The sequence below is a fragment of the Anticarsia gemmatalis genome, chromosome 4, assembly GCF_050436995.1.
Source record: "Anticarsia gemmatalis isolate Benzon Research Colony breed Stoneville strain chromosome 4, ilAntGemm2 primary, whole genome shotgun sequence".
Classification (NCBI taxonomy): domain Eukaryota; kingdom Metazoa; phylum Arthropoda; class Insecta; order Lepidoptera; family Erebidae; genus Anticarsia; species Anticarsia gemmatalis.
In genome coordinates, this window is record NC_134748.1 from 7,346,003 (window position 1) to 7,366,255 (window position 20,253).

At 38.4% G+C, this 20,253-nt stretch overlaps 1 protein-coding gene across 1 annotated transcript in view; it reads right to left on the reverse strand.

Annotated features, from left to right (window-relative positions):
- Positions 1 to 20,253, reverse strand: part of dpy (fibrillin-like protein dumpy) — a 100,993-nt gene that overhangs the window by 57,722 nt on the left and 23,018 nt on the right. Inside the window, exons 14-28 of the mRNA XM_076113472.1 lie at positions 17,236 to 20,223; positions 16,473 to 17,141; positions 15,652 to 16,362; positions 15,375 to 15,566; positions 15,103 to 15,285; positions 14,885 to 15,016; positions 14,081 to 14,801; positions 13,733 to 13,908; positions 12,616 to 13,524; positions 12,320 to 12,457; positions 10,834 to 11,607; positions 9,519 to 9,662; positions 9,311 to 9,385; positions 9,072 to 9,149; positions 225 to 8,195 (exon numbers count right to left, since the gene is read on the reverse strand). Coding sequence (XP_075969587.1) covers positions 225 to 8,195; positions 9,072 to 9,149; positions 9,311 to 9,385; positions 9,519 to 9,662; positions 10,834 to 11,607; positions 12,320 to 12,457; positions 12,616 to 13,524; positions 13,733 to 13,908; positions 14,081 to 14,801; positions 14,885 to 15,016; positions 15,103 to 15,285; positions 15,375 to 15,566; positions 15,652 to 16,362; positions 16,473 to 17,141; positions 17,236 to 20,223 — 15,861 coding nt within the window. The remainder of the gene's footprint in view (positions 1 to 224; positions 8,196 to 9,071; positions 9,150 to 9,310; positions 9,386 to 9,518; positions 9,663 to 10,833; positions 11,608 to 12,319; positions 12,458 to 12,615; positions 13,525 to 13,732; positions 13,909 to 14,080; positions 14,802 to 14,884; positions 15,017 to 15,102; positions 15,286 to 15,374; positions 15,567 to 15,651; positions 16,363 to 16,472; positions 17,142 to 17,235; positions 20,224 to 20,253) is intronic.

The window sequence follows — 20,253 nt, forward strand, 5'->3', positions numbered from 1 at the left end:
TTAGGTACAAGATTAGTATGTTACATTCATAGGTACGTGAACATTAGTGTATTTACAAAATTAATTATGATGTGATTTCATTATGACTAACTTTCAACAGTTTACACATTTGTCCGATAAAACAACCTTTAACATCATTGACGTCACATAACGTCTTAATAATAAACATTATATTTTACAGTAAATTGTTGTGACAAATTATACAAAACTCCTTAAAATCCTACCTTTACGTAAACAGTGGTCCCCAGTGGATTCATCGCATAAACAAACGGCTGCATGGTCGACAACAACACACGACTCATTGTTTGTACAACCATTTTGAACTATTTCACATGGATTCTGGCATACTCCATTAAGACAGGCCTTATTGGTCGGGCAGTGTGAGTGTATTTTACAAGGGAAGTTAATATGCAAGTCCGTTTGTACAGTGGTCTCCATAGAAGTCGTACTAGAGGAAGTTGATTCAGGGATAGTCATCTCAGTTGGTTCTACGTCAGGGGGTGTCGTATCAGTGAATGTCATGCTAGTCGATGTCACGTCAGTGGGTGTTGTATCAGCGAACGTCACGTCTGTGGATATCATGTCAGTCCAAGCAGATATGTCACCACCCTTAACACGAGATGATAAGCTTTCAGTAGAAGTACTTAAACTTGTTGATGTGTGTTCTAATTTAAATGTTACTGTTGTTTTATTTGATTGAGATTCAGTTGAGAATACATTATCACTGACTGTTACTTCATTTACTGTAGACGAGCTACTCTCAGGAGTGATAGTTGTTGCGGTGGAAGCGAATGACGGATTAGTTTCATAAGTGCTAGAAGTAGTAGTAGTGATAGGCTTTGTTGTTACATCTCCGTCTACTGTGTGATAGGTTTCAGTGGTACCGATATCTTTGTTATAGAATGTGTTTGATGTTTCTACCTCATGTGTATTTTGAGTCATCGTAGTTGTGTCTGTACCAGTTTCAATAAAAGCTGATGTCCTTACAATACCGACCTCGGATGTGATATGTTCCGTAGGTGTAGAAGTTACGATTTGGTTTAGATTTTGTGTTGATTGTTTAGTTACTTTGTCTATTATTTGTGTGGTACCTGTAGCATACATCTGTGATTCGGTTTTATCTGTATCCACAGTAACGGTAACACCTAAATCAGTAAATTTATTTATGTTAGTTGTTGTTTCAACATCAATTTCATGTTGTTTTATAGATTTGGTGGTCGTATCTATACCTGGTATAGACGTAGTTTTAGTACCTTTGTCTAATGTTACACTAGTCACTGCATCAATATTTGATGTTACTTTACCAGTTTCTAACTCTACCATGTATTTCGTTGTTGGTTTAGTTGTTTTATCAATACCCGATTCCGTTTTTGTAAGATCATATGTTTTGGTATGATCCATATCGGGTGTAAGACGGTCTGTAGTAGTAGTATCACTCATGTCACTAGTACCTATCGTTATTGGTTTATTTGTTGCATCTACTCCTGTATCTGTTTTAGTTTGATCAAAAACTTCTGTAATGTTAACATTTAAAGCCGTAGTCGTAGTAGATTCAAATGTATTTACATATTGTCCTGCAGATGTAGTTTCTTTGTTAGTTTGTAACTCAGTAGTCGTTCCACTAAAAGTATCAGTAATACCCTCGACTGTCGTAGTTTCTATTTCATTCAAAATCTGTGTTGTTAGCTTACCTACAGTAGTTGTCTCAATGAATTGAGTAATATCTTTTTTGATAGTGCTATCATCAACATTCTGTGTGGTTATTTTATCTGTTGTATCTATTCCCGGTTTAGTCGTCTCTAACATATTAGTTGTACTAGATGATGACCTATCAGGAGTGGTGAATGTTTTTCCGTCTGTTATTGCCGAGTCTATTGTTCCAGTTACCCCAACATCGGATTTTGTATAATCACTGGTAGTACTTTCGCTTTCAGTGACACCTTTCGATGTTAAATTGATTTTTGGCGTCGTTAATTCAGCTGTAGTAGGTACAACAGTCGAACCTTTTTCTGTTAAACCATATGTTTTGCTAATACCGGGTGTAGTATGAATAGGAGTCTGAGACGTATCTACTTCAATAATTCCTTGTGTTGTTAATTTAACTACTGCATCTGTTCCTACTTTCGTTTCAGGCGATTCATAAGCTTTGCTAGAACCAGGAGTAGTATTTACAGTCGAGTAAGATGTTTTTTCTTCTTTTGTAGTGGTTTGAAGTGTTACTTTAGCCGTTACATCCATCCCTGATTCCGTTTTAGTTGTATCATACGATTCGCTGGTACTGGGTGTGGTATGCATCATATTGTAAGACGTATTTAGCTCGTTAGCTTTTTGTGTCATTGATTTAACTGTTGCGTAAATACCTGACTCCGTTTCAGTTAAGTCGTTAATTTTGCTAGTACCGGGTGTAGTGGTGTAAGGTGTAAAATCTGCCTTGTAGTTCGTTTGTGTCGCTGGGTTAGCTGTTGTGTCGATTTCTGATTCCGTTTCAGTGATATGATGCGATTTACTAGTACCGGGTGTAGTATTGATAGTAGTGTAAGACGTGTCTACATTATTAATATCTTGTGTCGTTGGTTTAGTCGTGGCATCTTTCCCTGAGTCTGTTTCAGTTATATAATACGTTTTGCTAGTACCGGGAGTAGTATTGATAGTAGTATAAGACGTTCCTATCTCATTAACGTCTTGTGTAGTTGGTTTAGCCGTGGTATCTTGCCCTGACTCAGTTTCAGTTATAATTTTGCTAGTAACGGATGCCGTACTGAACGAAGTATGAGACGTGTCTATCTCATTAATGTTTTGTGTCGTTGGTTGAGTAGTGGCATCTTTCCCTAACTCAGTTTCAGTTATAATTTTGCTAGTACCGGGTGTCGTATTGATAGTAGTGTGAGATGTATCTATCTCATTAATGTTCTGTGTCATCGTTTCAGCTGTTGCATCTATTCCTAATGTTGTTCCAGTCAAGTTATACGTTTCTCTAGTACCAGGTGTAGTATTGATAGTAGTGTAAGTCGTTTCTATCTCATTAATGTCTTGCGTAGTTGGTTTAGTCGTGGCATCTTTCCCTGACTCAGTTTCAGTTACAATTTTGCTAGTACCCGGTGTCGTATTGATAGTAGTGTAAGACGTGTCTACATTATTAATGTTTTGTGTAATTGTTTTAGTAGTTGCATCTACTCCTAATGTTGTTCCAGTTAAGTCATACGTTTTGCTAGTACCGGGTGTAGTATTGATAGTAGTGTAAGACGTATCTATCTCATTAATACCTTGTGTCGTTGGTTTAGCCGTAGCATCTCTCCCTGACTCAGTTTCAGTTATAATTTTGCTAGTACCGGGTGTTGTATTGATAGTAGTGTAAGTCGTATCTATCTCACTAATGCTTTGTGTCATTGTTTTACTTGTTGCATCTACTCCTAAAGTTGTTCCAGTCAAGTCATACGTTTTGCTAGTACCGGGCGTCGTATTGATAGTAGTGTAAGACGTGTCTACATTATAAATATCTTGTGTCGTTGGTTTCGTCGTGGCATCTTTTCCTGACTGTGTTTCAGTTACAAATTTGCTAGTACCGGGTGTTGTATGAATAGTAGTGTAAGATGTGTCTATCTCGTTAATGCTTTGTGTATTTGTTTTAGTAGTTGCATCTACTCCTAATGTTGTTTCAGTCAAGTCATATGTTCTTCTACTCTCGGGTGTAGTATCGATAGTAGTGTGGGATGTTTCTACGTCTTCGACAGTATATTGGCTTGTTGTTCTAGCCGTTACATCCAAACCAGCTTCTGTCTCAGTTAGGTTATATTTTTCACTAGTACTGGGTGTAGTATTAATAGTAGTGGTAGACGTATCTATCTCATTAATGTTTTGTGTCATCGTTTTAGTAGTTGCATCTACTCCCAATGTTGTTCCTGTCAAGTCATATGTTTTGCTAGTATCGGGTGTATTACTGATCGTAGTGTGAGATGGTTCTACAGGGCTTTGCGTAGTTGGTTTAGCCGTCACATCTAAACCTGATTCCGTTTCAGTTAAACCATATGTTTCGCTAGTACCGGGTGTAGTACGAATAGTGGTGTAAGACGTTTCAACCCCAATAATTCCTTGTGTTGTTGATTTACCTGCTGCATCCGTTACTGTTTTCGATTCAGGCGAGTAATATGCTTTAGAATCGGCAGTGGTTTCTACAGTAGTGTGGTGTATTTCTACATCATTTATATCATTTTGCGTTGTTGTTTTAGCCGTGACATCTATTCCTGCTTCTGTTTCAGTTATGCCATATGTTTTGCTAGTATCAGTTATAGTACTAACAGTAGTGTAAGACGTATCTGTCTTATAAATGTTTTGTGTTGTTGATTGAAGTGTTATATCCTTCCCTGACTCCGATTCAGTTAAACCATACGTTTCACTTGTTCTAGGGGTAGTAAGAATAGTACTGTAAGAAGTATCTGCGTCTTTAGCATTACTTTGTGTTGTTGATTTAACTGTTGTATCTTTAAATGATTCAGTTTCAGTTATATCATAAGTTTCGCTAGGAGAAGAGGTAGTTTGAGTAGTGGTATAAGACGAATCCATTTTATTAATATTTTGTGTCGTTGGTTCAATCGTTTTATCTTTGTCTGATTGTGTCAAGTCGTATGTTTGGCTAATTCCGGGTGTAGTATTAATAGTTTCAGCATATCGGATTGTTTTAGCAGTTAAATCCATTTCTGATCCCGTATTAGTTAAATCATATGTTTCGCTAGTACCAAGTGTAGTATGAATAGTAGTAGCAGACGTATCTATCCCAATAATTCCTTGTGTTGTTGATTTACCTAATGTATCCGTTCCCGTTTTCGTATCAGGCGAGTAATGTGCGTCACTAGTACCGGGAGTGGTTTGTATAGTGGTGTAAGATGATTCTTCTTCGTCTATAGCATATTGCGTTGTTGTTTTAGAAGTTACATCTAATCCAGCTTCTGTTTCAGTAAAGTCAAATGTTTTACTAATACCAGGTGTAGTTTGAATAGTAGTGTGAGACGTATCTTCCCCAATAACTCCTTGTGTTGTTGATTTAACTAGCCCGTCCGTCCCTGCTTTCGTTTCAGTTAAGTCATAAGTTTTGCTACTACTGGGAGTGGTTTGCAAAGTAATATGGGAGGTTTGTATCTCATCTTCAGTAAATTGTGTTGTTTTAGCCGTTACATCCAGTCCGGATTCGGTTTCAGTGAAATCTAATATTCCTTTAGTACTAGCGGCAGTTTGAATAGTATTGTACTGTGACTTATCTGTCCCATAATTTCCCTGTGTCGTTGATTTAACCGTAGTATCTATCCCTGGCACCGTCTCAGTAGCATAAGTTTTGCTAGTACCAGGTGTAAACCTATCTACTTCATAACTTCTTTGTGTCGTTGGTTGTGTCGTTGCGTCTACAAGTATACCTGATACAGTTTCATTAAGGTCAGACGTTTCACTAGCACCCGATGTAGTATAAATAGTGCTATGAGACGTATCTACTCCTATTATTCCTTGTGTTGTTGATTTACCCTCTGCGTCTGTTTCTGCTTTCGTTTCAGGAGTGTTATAGGCTTCACTAGTACCGGGAGTAGTTTGAATAGTAGTGTGAGATGTTCCTACCTCTTCTATAGTACTTTGTGTTTTTGATTCTACTGTTGAATCGATTCCTGTTTCGCTAGTACCAGATGTGGTATGGACAGTGGTAAAGGAGGTATCAATCTCATTAATCTTTTGTGTCGTTAATTTAACCGATGAATCTAACCCAGATTCAGTTTGACTTGTATCATAGCTAGTTTTAGCAGTGGTTTGGATCGTGGTGTAAGATGTATCTACCTCACTATTAGTTTGTGTTGTTGGTTTAACTGTTGTGTCCGATTCAGTTTCAAAATCATATGTTTTGCTTGTACTGGAACTAGTTGTGACAGTACTTTCAGATGTTTCTATCTCGTTTAAGTTATTTTGTGATGTGGTTTTAACCGTTGAACCTATTTCTGATTCAGTTTCAGTTACGCCGTATGTTTTGCTAGTACCGGCTGTAGTATGTATAGTAGTGTAAGACGTATCGCCCTCACCAATCGACTGTGTTGTCGATTTATCTAAAGTATCTAAGCCTTCTGTTGTTTTAGTTATATTTAATACGTCCGAAGTATATGTATCTGTTTTATCACTGGTAACAATCTCGTTTACATTTTGTGTTGTTGGTTCAGTATGTACTACATCAAAGGACTTGGTGACATCTGTAGCAGTAGTATTGTGATCTATAGAAGTAACAGCGTCTGCCGTATTCATTCTATCCGTTGTTGATGAGATCTTCATAGTTTCTGTTATACTTTCAGTAGTATCGAAAGTTACAAAACTTTTTTGAGAAGTCAATATGTAATTTATTGTAGTATCTTCTGACAAATTTGTATTTTCTGTAGAAGATTTCGTCACTACATCTATTTCTGGTACAGTATTAGTTACACTCGAATCCTTTGATGGCCCTACACTTGATTTTGGAGAAATTGTGGACGTAATTTCCGTTTCTTTTATTGTATTCTGTGCACTTACATCTGATGCAGTAGTCGTTTCAAACATATCTGGTATATCACCTCGAGATACTTTAAGTTCCTTCGCGGTAGTTGTTTCTACCTCACTAACGGGTTGAGTAGTTAATTTTGATGAAGTGCCTGTTACAGTATCAGTCATAAACGATGTACTAGATGTTGGAAAGCCATCAGTTGTAATAATAGGCCTATCTGTACTAGAATAGTCTTTTTTGTCCGTAGACATTGTTTCTGTTTCGAAATCTCGCAACTCTTTTGTTGTGGGGATCAAGGTATTCAAATTTGATACGGAAGAGGGAGTTGATGATGATACCGGAGTTGTTGAATCCAGTTCAATATCTTTATTAGACGTTGTTTTTATCATGTTATCGGGCACTTTAGTTGTGATAATACTGTTGGTATATTCAACAGAGCTATCTTCTATTATTGTTTTGGGTGTAATTGTCATGTCTTTATCCACACTATCATCAGTAGACCGGTCTGAGGCTAGTGTTGTGTCTTCAAAACCTTGCTTTGTTGTCAATGTTGAAGTAATTGTCTCAGAATCTGTATTTCTAGCAATCGTTGTAGCCTCGCTAAATGATGGAATTTCTAAGGGTGAGACCGTTGATGTTTTATTTACTTCCGGACTCATTTCAGTAGTGCGATCTTTTGCATCTTCAGATATTTTACCTGTATTTAAGGAGTATAGCTCGGTTGAACCAGTAACACCGTGCGAACTAATAGTATTATCAAATGGACGTATTGTAGTTTTAGAAGTAGCATCAGCGGGTGTTGAAGTTGTTTTTATTTTTTGTTCGGGTAAGTCTTGTATTAAGGTAATTCCTGTATAATTATTTAAATTTCGTTGATTTTCAGGAGTTTTAGTATTTTTATTTTCAGTAGTTACTGTTGATGAATGATTTGTTTCAATCGTTTTCTTAGTATAAGGTTTTACTGTACTTTCGACATGGATTGTGCTACTACTTTGAACATAGACATCCGAATCAATAGAAGTGTAAATATCATTGACAGCTGTGTAAGGTGTAGTCATTTGTGTTGTGGCCAAATTACTTTCAAGATCAGTAGAAACAGTATTTGAATCAGAAATTTTACTACTAACTGTAGTCACGTCCCCTAAAGTTGTTGTGTAAATTGTACTAGTATCATATTCAACCTTATCTTTTCCTGCGTGTCTCGTTTCAGGCGCAAATACAGGAGTCACAGTGTATATTGGTGTGTCTGTCACAGTGTTTTGTGCGGTGCTGAATTTTTCAATATTATTAATAGCTTCACTAGTCGTTTTAATATCTTTGTCAGACGCAACGGTTGTTGTACTATCGGGATATATGTTTGTAGTTGAACTAGTGCTACTACCTGAATATTTTTTAGTTAACTCGTCTACATTAACAGAAGCAACAGTTGTTTCAGTGCTAGGTTCTGTAGAACTATCAGTGATATTATCTGTTAAACTAGCTTTTGTCGTTTCTTCGCTAGACGTTGTCGTCAATCTACGCGTGGTAATGTCAAAGTCTATAGTATTTTGTTGATTTACTATTGTATTAGTGGTCATGTCTGTCAAGTTATCGGTAGTATATTGTTCAGTGGGCACAGTTATATCAATAGTGGCAGTTTCACTTTTTCCTCCTGACGTGGTAGTAGTTTCGGTTAGTGGGACATAAGTTCCATCTGTTAATAGGAATTTAAGAATACAATTAATATTATTTCTTTATATTCTGTTACATTGCAATTGTACAAAATGCATGCCTAATTTTTTTTGATAGTGTTTATTGGTCGAATTTTGAAAACAAATATATATAATAAAATAGAAAAAGTGTACACATATAGTCATATACATATTACATACAAGTAAGATTACAAAGGCTATACAGAACATATTTCTACAAGAGAAATCGTACTCACTAATCTAATAGTTACAAAGCCAAGAATAGAAAGAAGAAGTAAAGAAAAATACGAGTTTAGGCTTAATTGACCAACTAATAGTAGAGAAATTAGGACATTCAACAATAATATAAATGTAAATATGCTACTGAAAGTAATCTTACCATAAAATTGTTATATTACAGTAATCTACTCGGTCTTTAAGCCTGAAGTCGTTTCCTAGAGGTCAAATACAAATAAACAGCCCTGTGAAACTAACACTGTCTCAAAGTGTTTCGGAGTTTGTATAAAACGTATAAAGAATGCCTGCCGGGTCTGCCGAGATATCATAGCCAGTATTTTGTGGCGTTTTATCGGACAAATGGTAGATATAGTACTAAAATTATAGCAATAACCAGTTCATCTGGAGTTAGTTTTGCTATTCACATAATACAAATAATAATAGTGGTAGACTTTCAAGTATACAGCTGGAGTCTACGAAAAATCAATTATGTGAAAATAGCATAAACGAAAAGGTCTAGAAGGTTTCAACCTAATTTAAATACGAATGAATATCGTATAACACTATAAGTTAGCTCAATGTCACTCAATATATTAGCAATTTAGCAATGTTAACCTTTATAGTTAGCAATAAACCTGTTTTATTATATACAATGCACTTACTTTCCATGCAGGCGCCAGAGAACGGGTCACAAGGGACCCCCGGTCGACAGTGTCCACAGTTCGTTGTAGGATGATCCTCTGTACAAAACAATGTCCTTATTAGTAACCATCCCAATTATTCTCTAACTAAAAACATCAAAGACAAGTGCTACATGACTTTGATGACGTTTAAAAATAATAACTGGGGAACATAACAGTAAGAGGATTAAGATTTTTTTAAATTTATCAATAAAACTTACTTTGAATGCAAGCGCAGCCATCGCAGAAAGTATTCGGATATCTCGCGCAATCGGATGACGTTTGACATTGACACACTATGGGAAAAAAATCCAAATTGAATCGAAAACAATTGTACACAGTCATTCCTTTATAACTTAAGTTATATTTACATATTATTTTAATGCATACTAGATCACCATTTGAATAAGTATATAAAGATTTGCTTACCCTTTGAGCAAACAGGCTGATGATCTACAACAGCACAGTGCTGGCCCTTGATACAGGGACCGCCGCGAGCGCAAGGGTCCGCGCATCTGCCGCCGATACAAGCCAGAGTCGGCGCGCAGTGATCGTGACTACCGCACTCTGTAGCTGCACACATCAAATAACGTTATACATGTATTTTAACTACTATTTACTATTCTACAATCAAATTATTTAGTTTTAAGTAGGTATGCATTCAAGTACACATCGTAAACGATACACAAGCAAGACTGTTACTAAAAATTGAATAGAGGGTTTATTTATATGAACCCCTTGAGTGCTGTTTAAGACACAATAATCAAAAAATTGTTTCTATTACTTTTCAGTGCTTTATCATACTGAAGATTAAAATGTCATATTATAATAGAGACAAGGAAATATTTAAAAATTGTAGAGGTGTTTACTTAAAGTTCACATACAAGTAAATGTAATTATATATTGATCACTTGTAAGCCTGCCACTAGAAGAATCAGCATTGCGCCTAACATTCTCTTACATTGAACGGTGCAGAAAACTTTTATGCATTACATACCGAGCATGCTCTCATTTATATTCATATTTGGGACTAAAATCAAATACTATAAAACGAGATATAATACTCATATTCATACTATTTACGGGTACAAAAAAAAAACTGTTCACATTCAATATGCATACCCACATTACATGTTAATATTCTAACATTTTCGAAATAATTATTTTGAAATTTACCGTAATAAATGGTATTTGTTTAAGATTTCTCAAGGAACTAGGGTACCTATAAGTGCTGTAATGTTGGTTCCCCTAGTATTTAGAAATGATGTTACTTAATAAGAAAACAAATAATATTGAATAAATCACAAGTGGTTATATAATAAATACGTACATATTAGTGGTAGAAGGCATTTTATATATTGCTGCTAACTCTGTCTCGTGGCGGTTTTGTTGCATATAGTATTAATGCCTAAGCAGTGGAAGCGTTTAGATAAACTAAATTAGAGCATCCGCCACCAAAATGAATGTGAGTTAAACTTACAAGTGTATATTATGTACACTACAATACAACATGCATAGATAAACTACCTGATGCAGAAGAAGTTCAAACTGTGGAGAAAGAAAATATAAACATGCTAGAAACAATAGAAATCAGAGATAGAAAAAGAACCGCATGAAGTCATAGAGTATAAACTATCAACATTTCCTGTAATAATGAAGAACAAGATTATTAAGATTCATAGACGCTAATATACTAAATGGTAGGTACACTAATATTTTAATTTTTTGCTCACTATAATATTACCTTTAATGCAGCCATGCTTTTCATCGTGTGTGAATCCATTAGGGCAGAACTTGCAAACAGGGTGGTGATCTTCAACCGAGCAGGGGGCACCACCACAAGCGTCTTTACATGGATCTTTGCATTGGAAGTCCCGGCACGCTAAGTTATTTGGACATCCACTGTCTCTCAAGCAAATCGACAATGACGGATTGCAGTCTTCGACACACACGCACATAACGCGATGGTCTACTACTTCACATTGCTTTCCTTTCGGGCACATAGGCTCGACAGACGCTAAGCACGGATTCACACACTTGGAATTACGACAGGCCGCATTAGACGGACACTGCTCGTCTCTTGTACATTCTGCGTGTTCAGGTGCGCAAGTCAATTCTCCTTTCTCGTTTAAAGCAAATCCATTTCGACACACACAAATCGGTACGTGGTCTCGCACTTCACATCTTTGATTCCGTCTACAATTCTGATATCCCAGGCAAGGGTTTCGACATTCGTTAGTGCTAAGATCACATGCTAACTTCGATGGGCATGGTTTGGTGTCAGAACAGGTGAAAGTGACATTGTGGTCATCCGAGGGCTTGCAGGCAGGATCAAGGCGACACGAGACTCGCGGTTGCCCCACATAGCATTGCGGGCACGAGCACTGGGCTTTGTGCATCAAAGGCACACATAATGCATCTTCTCCGCACACTCCCCGCACCGTACAGGGGTCCACGCAGTGTAAGCTCAGACACGCCCTGTCTACCGGACAATCCTTGTCGCTCGTGCATTCGATACCTAGGAAGATGTGAAAGAAGAAAGCAGAGTCGAGAGAGCGGTACCTTCAGCCGCGAAGAGGAAACTTTCTCACGAGACAGTGCATGCTTTTTGAAACTGATAGTTTATGACCAGAGATATGTATATAACGGAATATTATAATACAAGCGATATGTACATGAAGCCGGACAAAATGTTACTGACGATTTGAGAAACTTAAGCACGAACGGTGAGAATGCTTCCACTAATTAAACATACCGTTAAATACAGATATGTTACGGCATTAATATTTAATGGCAAACATATTTGTACACAAAATAACTTTATCTAGATATTATTAGCTGTAGATAAATTTAATTCATTTCTCAACTGTAAGGGTTCAGAAGGATGCTTATGGTGAAGTTAATGTGCTTGAAATGAAAACTAATTATTCATTTAATATATCACTTGCGCAGAGCATTATTAAAAAAAATTACAAAACTCGACTTCCTTCCGCACCCTACCTATTTATCGACAACTTTAACCCATTTCAATACCACTTGTATATACATGAATGTGGTTTATTTTTATACAATTCTTTTCACAAATTCCTTTTAAAGTAGCTACCCGAGAGAGTAACTCGCCTACTTGATCCATATAATAGAAACATATGTAACCGAGAGATACAAGTAGACTGTATACTAGTGCGTCATTTTGTACATGGTGACGAGACTAACAAAAGACTGTTACTCACTGGTATGACATTCGATATCGGCTTGTCCTTCTGTACCGGGAATGCATCGGCACACAAATTCAGCGCCTTCCCTCAAACATTCTCCATTTATTCCACATCCTGTTGTTCTACAATCAACTACACTGGGTTCCTGAGCGCCTATAATGGAAATAATGAGAGTAATTAATAAATTATATAGCTGTTTAAAAGCTAGCTAGCTAGCTAGCTGTTTAGCTAGTTTAAAAAAAACTGAGTTTAATATAAAAACTTAAATATGTGTGTGTAAGAAAGAAGATGTCTGTGAAATATTAACTTACATTCGATATTAGGATCACCGTTAGGATAGTTTCGAGGGCAGAAGCACTGCGCTTCACCCTGAGGTCCAATATGACATTGTGCATTCGTACCACAAGATTTATAAGCACATGATTCCATAACACCGCAGAAGCATTGTTTGTGAGGATTGCCCGCACAGTTTGGAGGACAAGTGCACTCATAGTTGCCATCTTCTAGGTCGCGACAACGCGCGCTCACTCCGCAGGGGTTGCGCAAACAACTGCCGGCAGGAGGCTTAGAGCATTCTACCTTAGCGTTACCCAAGTAGTTTGGTGGACAAGAACATTGAGGCATTCCATTTACAGAGCGGCATATAGCATTGATTCCACAAGCTCCAAGACAGACGTTCCTACACTTTCCTTCCGAGCACTCTTCATCGGTACCACAATCCTCATTCTGTGAGCATTCGTAAGGCTTACATTCCTCAGCCGGATCGCCGGTGAATCCGCTCGGACATTTGCAAATAGCGCGATGTCGAACTGCAAAACATGCAGCATCTCTACCGCAGCTATTTTCTTGGCAAGCTTTGACGCAACGCCTAGAAGAGCAAATCATATCGTCTCCACAGTGTGCATCGTGATTACATCCAGGAACACAAACATTTTGAAGGCATATTTGTCTCTCGGGGCATTTGTTTCGTACCGAGCACACAGACCGACAACCTCCGTTAAAGCATTTCTCTCCGCACGAGCAGTCCGAGTCGCTTTCACATAATGATATACAATATCCACTGTCATCGCAAGGACAAAAACCGTCACATAGAGTTGTTTTCCTCTTACATTCAACTAGTGCATTGCCGGTGTAATTGCTAGAGCAGCTACATTGTGCACGATGGTTTTGCACTTTACATTCGGAACAAATTCCACAGACCGCTGGCTGACTGCATGGATCTGTTGAAAGTAAATAAAATAATTTGGTGTGCAGGGAAATGCACAGTATTGACTATATCTGTTGAATCAAAAATTAACTTATTGATATTTAAAAATCGATATTTTAAACTGAAAAAAATGTATTTTATTTCGTAAATCCCATATTATTATTTATTATTGTTTTTTTTTACAATTAATTTATTAAACCGATAATAGTAAATTAATATACCTTTGCATTGTCCTCTCAGACAGGCTTGGTTATTGTCACAAGCATTATCGTCTCGACAACCTTGTTTACAGATCCTGTTCTCGCAAATGTAACCTTCACTGCACGCCTCGTCACTATTACATACGACTCTACATATGCCGCGAATACATTTCTCATTAGACAAACATACGCTGTCACTGAAATAAAACCACACGATTAGGTAAAGCATAGTATAGAAATTAAACGACAAACAATCATTCATTTGATTTATCTTCATAGCATAGTCAAAAACAATGTATATTGACACTGTTTTTACCCATTATCGTCATCATTATTATGTAAATATTTATGAACATAATATTCCCTTACCTCCTGCAAGATGGATGACAAGTGCCTCCATAACAATTAAATTCATCAGGACAGTTCTTGTTTGAATCGCATTGTGACATAGTTCTTCTGCATACGGATTTAGCATCTCCCGTGAGTGTTGGTGGGCATGAGCACACTGGTTGGTGGTCTTTAGTAGCACATAATGCATTAGCTCCGCAAGTGGCGGGTTCCGTACAAGGATCAAGACATTGACCAGATATACATGCTAATTGATTTCCACAGTCAGAATTTGATCTACACCCAGTGACACAGATCCTACCATCGCAAATTTCTTCATCAGAGCACTGCTCGTCTGAAGTGCAAGCGTATCTACAAACACCAGCATCGCACCTTTCGCCCAACAAACATTGTGAACCGTCTATTGTACACGCTGGACGACACCGATCATCTTCGCATCGCCAACCGGTGCCACAATCTGTATGCATGCGACACGTCAAGGAAGGAGCGCGCACACAAGCAACGTTAGGTGTGGGGTTAGGTATTAACCCTTCTAAACACGCGCAAGATGCTTTTCTATTTACAACAGAACACAATGCATTGGGCCCACATGGACTGATGTCATGAGCGCATGGGTTTTGGCAGATATTACTATTGCAAAATTCGTCGGGTCCGCAATCTTCGTCTTGCCTACAACCATATTGGCAACTATTTCCTAAACAAATATGTCCCAAGAAACAGTCATTGTCCAAACGGCACGTCACTGTAAATAAAATTAATCGTCAGTCTACAAAGTCCATTTCATACGCAAGCCAATTTTACTATGTGTCAAGTCATCACACTTACGCATGCACGCGCCTTTACTGCATCTTTCGTTGAGGGCGCAATTGTCATCGGTTTCACATTGAGGGACACACATGGAGTCTTGACACATGTAGTCATCATCACACTCTCCTGCACCACCGCATAGCCTTGGAACTAAATTGAAAGACACATTATAAGTAACTCATGATCTATTACTAATATATCGGCAAGTCGTTAGTTTAATTTAAAGAGTTACTTACTTCTTACACACTCGATATCTTGATTACCCGTAAAGCTATGGGGGCAGCTACATTCAACTACATGATTGTCAGTTCGACAAACAGCATTTAATCCGCAAGCTTTCTCCATTTGACAAGGATCTAAACATTGGCCATTAAAGCATTTTTCTTGTGAGCCGCACTCCTCATCAACGAGACACAAACCTGGAATTTCAAAAGATTTTACAATATTCTGAACCAACATAACACAGAATACTTCATATTTGCTTTGTTTTTTAGAAGTTATTACTTACTTTTACAAATACTTCTATGGCAATATTGGTCATCACCGCAGTCACTACGTTCTTTGCATGATACTTCACGGAGCCGACATCCCTTGTCACTGGATGGGTTTCCTACATATCCAGTTTTACATTTGCATTGTCCTGTGTGTCGTGCAGCAGAGCATTCGGCATTTGGACCGCATTTGACAGTTTCACAAGCGTCTGTAATAAAATTAATTGTAGTCGAAGATGTACGAACCATTAATTTTAAAAAGATGAGATTTATATTTGTGTTATAAACACTTACCGGTACACTTTCGAATGCCGTCAACTACTGTACATCTAGCTACTGGTGGGCAATCTCTATTAAAGCGGCACTCTTGAGCTTTGCGACATCCCTCTTCATAAGGATCTCCAACGTATCCGGCTGGGCAAGCGCACTGAGCACGATCTCTTAAATTTTTACATTCGGCCCCGTTACCGCACGGATTAGATGAACAGTAGTTTATAAGTTCACAACCCCTCACAGGATCGCCAGTATATCCAGGTTGACAATAGCACACGTGTTTATGTTTTTCAGATGAACAAACAGTATTCTCTCCGCAATCGTTGTTAACTAGACACGCTATTTTACACATATTCTGGCTACATAATTTGTCATCAGAACATTGAGAATCTGCGTCGCATTCTTTCTTCTTACATCCTAATAGAGGATCACCGAAAAATCCTGGTGCACATGAACACGTAGGTTGATGGTTTTTGCCAACGCACGTTGCTTGTCGACCACATGGGTGTCGTTCACATACTTTGACGCACTGTGGAACATCCTTCCTTCCCACAATGCATTTTTCATCTTCGTTACAATCCTCATTTGACATACATTGAACTTCTTTAGTACAAATTCTGTTTAGGCAAAACTGGAAGTCTGGACAAGTGCTATTCGAGTCACAAGATATTCGGCAGGTGTTTTGAATACAAATTTGATCACTTAAGCAATCCCTCGCATTTTTGCATATGCCTAAAAATGAACATGATGAATTTAAAAACTTTTATATTATAGTACATTAACTAATTATAGACCATATTCGCAATCTCACTTTAACTACTAATAAATAAAAATTGACTTACCAACACATAAGTTGTCGACGCACTTAGTTCCTGACGAGCACCTGCTATCGTCTGTGCAAGATTGAATAGGAACGCATCCAAGGACTGGATCACCGGTAAAGCCAGGTGCACAAGAACAATGTCCGATGTGATTTCTCGAGAAACAATCAGCATTTCTTCCGCACGCGCGGGGTATGCTACAGGAATTTTTACATTTATAATTAACGCACGCTTCCTCTGACGAACAATCACTATCCTTAATGCATTCAAACTTCACACATTTCTTGTATGGATCGCCTTGACTGTCCGATGGACATTCACAAATAGGATTATGTTCTGACACTACGCATAGAGCGTACTCTCCACATGGTGACATTCTGTCACAAGGATCAATGCAATAATTGTTGTTACATTTTGTTTTTTCAGAACAATCGTCGTCAGAGAAACATTCGCCTGGTGATTTACAGTTGCCAGTACTTGCGTCCAATACTGTTCCATTTACACAAGAGCATGAGTAAGAGCCACGACTGTTGATGCAGTGGGCATTCAAGGGACATGGGTTCGATAAACATTCATTAATGTCTTTGCAAACATTCTTTTCTAAGTCGTATCCTGCCGGACAAGTACACGTAGCTCTATGGAATTCAATGGTGCAAGTTCCGCCTTGACATGCTGTCTCTTCACATTTATCTACAAAAAAATGAAAAGAAAAACATTTTACAGACCAATTTTTTACAAAATCAAATCGTAACAACTTACAAAAGTGTTTGAGACAAGTACTTACCAGAACATTTGTTATTTCTTTTGTTACAATATTTGTCATCGGAACAATCAGTATCTTCAATACATTCCACTTTAAAGCATCCAATTTTTTGATCAAATGGGTTTCCAAGGAAGCCTTTTTCACAAGAACATGTAACTCTGTGTTTCACGACTGAGCACAAAGCGTTTAGGCCGCAAGTTTTAGTTTGGCATGGATTGGAACATTTTCCCCTCATACAGGCAAGTGAATCCTCACACTGATTGTCGTTTCTACATTGATTGGGTAATAGGCAACCGGTGGTATAAGGATCACCTATTGCACCCACTGCACAAACACATTTATACGATCCTGGTGTATCTACACATTGCGCTGTCGGATGACATGGATTCGCAAGACATTCATTAATGTTTGTGCACTCATCGTTAATTAGCTCGAAACCTCGAACACATCGGCACTTCGATGATTTACATAGTTGGTTATTCAGACAATCAGAATCAGTTTTACAGCCTGGTATGCATATTCCTGCACTGCAATGTTCACCGTGTAAGCAGTTGCTACTTGAATGACAAATTTTGTGACATCTACTGTCGCTACATTTTTCACCTATAGCACATCCGGAATTATCGCGACAGGGTACTTGACAAAGACGTCCAATACACATGTGATCTGGAGGACATTCTGCTGTTTTGCTGCAAGAGCTTGGTGTTCGCACACAACCTTGTTGCGGGCTTGGTGTTCCCTCGAATCCTAACGGGCATTCACACTGGGTACTGTGGTCGATTCTTGAACAGATAGCATTTGGCCCACAAGCTCTGGTTGTCAAGCAAGGATTACTACACTTATTATTCAAACACGCTTCTTCACTGGGGCAGTCGCTGTGACTTCTGCATCCAATTAGACATTGTCCTGCAACGCAAGCTTGACCGACACCACATTGTGAGTGCTTACTACATTGAGTCACGCAGAAGTTTTTGACACATGACTCTCCTGGATCACACTGACTTGAATTAATACATGCAGTAAAACATTGGCCGTTGGAACAAATATCCCCATTGCAGTCCTGTTCGCTGGTACAAACTAATAACTTCTTCTTGCAAGCATTTCCTTTTATGCTCTCATAGCCGTCAGGACACATACAAATTGCTTTTCTGTTAACAACTTTACATAATGAATTGATTCCGCAAGCACCAGCACAGGGATTAACACATCGACCTTTCACACACGTCGTCTCCAACGGACAATCTGCGTCGTCATTAGTGCATTGGTCCTGTTTACGACAACCTCCATTTACGTCTTCTACGTAACCTGCCGGGCATCTACAAACGTAGGACGAATGTCGCGACTCACAAATGGCTGTTGGGTGGCAAGGATTGGGATTGCAAGCTTCTATCTTTCTGCAGTTAACTTCGGGCAGAGGGTCGGCCTTATAACCATTTGGACACTGACAGGTTGATTTGTGATTTTCAGCTATACATACGGCATTGTCACCGCAAGAATCTTCCGCACAAGCATTTATACACGTGTGCGTTATTCGGTTACATAACTCATGCGAAAGACAGTCGGCATTATAAATGCAAGGCACCGATTGACATCCTTTTTCTAAGTCATTTGGATTTCCGGTAAACGGACCAGACGGACACTGACATTTCGCAATATGATTGTTGGTGACACATATCGCGTTCGGACCACATATTATGTTTTGACAAGCAGAAACGCATTTTTTTACATCACCCACGAATTTGCATACTTCGCTTTCTCTACACTGTGCGTCATCGGAACATTGATTCTTATTAACCAAAACGCAGCCATCACGATCATTTGGATTACCAACAAAACCGGCTAAACACTCACATTGACTTTTATGATTTCTAGAAACACATTTAGAGTTTTGTGGGCAAGTGAATAAAGAACAACTGTCTTCACATTTGTTTACTCCAAGGACGTCTCTTTGACAAGACTTATTATCATCGCAATCGTTGTCGTCTTCGCAGTTTGGTGTCGATGGTTGTTCACAGTATGAACTGATAGGATTCCATAGGAAACCATCTCTACATTCACAGCGAGCGTTATTTTCTATGACCTTGCAAACTTCATTAGCACTACAAGCAATTGTTGAGCAGATATCGAGACAACGTTTTGCCGAGCCCTCTACTGCAACACACAGTTCAGGTTCATTGCAATCACTGTTTTCGTTACATTCAGAAGGAGGTGGTTCATTCACAATTAAATGACAGCCTGTTTTGATATCAGTTGGCTTTCCAATATACCCCTCTGCACAGATACAATGAGCTTGGTGGTTAGCGCCTATACATAAAGAGTTAGGTCCACATTGCAATTTACTGCAGGAATCCACACATTTTCGTAAGTTCTTAGCAATTTGGAAACATATTTCTGAATCTTTGCAGTCCCCATCTACCAGACACTTGTTATCTGGAATACATCCTCGTTGTAAATCATTTGGATTGCCGTTATATCCTGGAAGACAGTGGCAACTGCCTTCTTCACAAACAGATTTCGGGCCGCAGAGCGTGGTGCGACATACATCAACACATTTTGATTTTTCACAAATATAGCCTTCAGGACACGTAGCATTATGAGAGCATGTACAGATATTGCCATCTGTACATTTGGAAATAGAAACTTGCGAACATAATTCATAGGGGTTACCAACGTAGCGACTTTTGCAAATACAACTAAAACTTCCGGGTGTATTAAGACAAATGGCATTTTCAGCGCAAGGTTTACTGCTGCATTCATCAATATCTGTACATTGAATGTTAGGATTTCCAACGTATCCTGGCGGACACAGGCACTCAACATGAGATCGTGTTTGTTGACACACGGCATTGGTACCACAGGCAGCTTTAGCACAAGTAATTTGTCGTCTAGGTAAACATTTTACGTATGGGTTTCCAGTATAGCCTTTGTCACATTTGCACGCATTGTTTTGTCCATAAATGCAGTGTGCGTTTTGACCACACTCAGGCTCGCAAGCTGGTGGAGAAACAGCTGTAAACCAAAAACAAGAGTTACCATTTC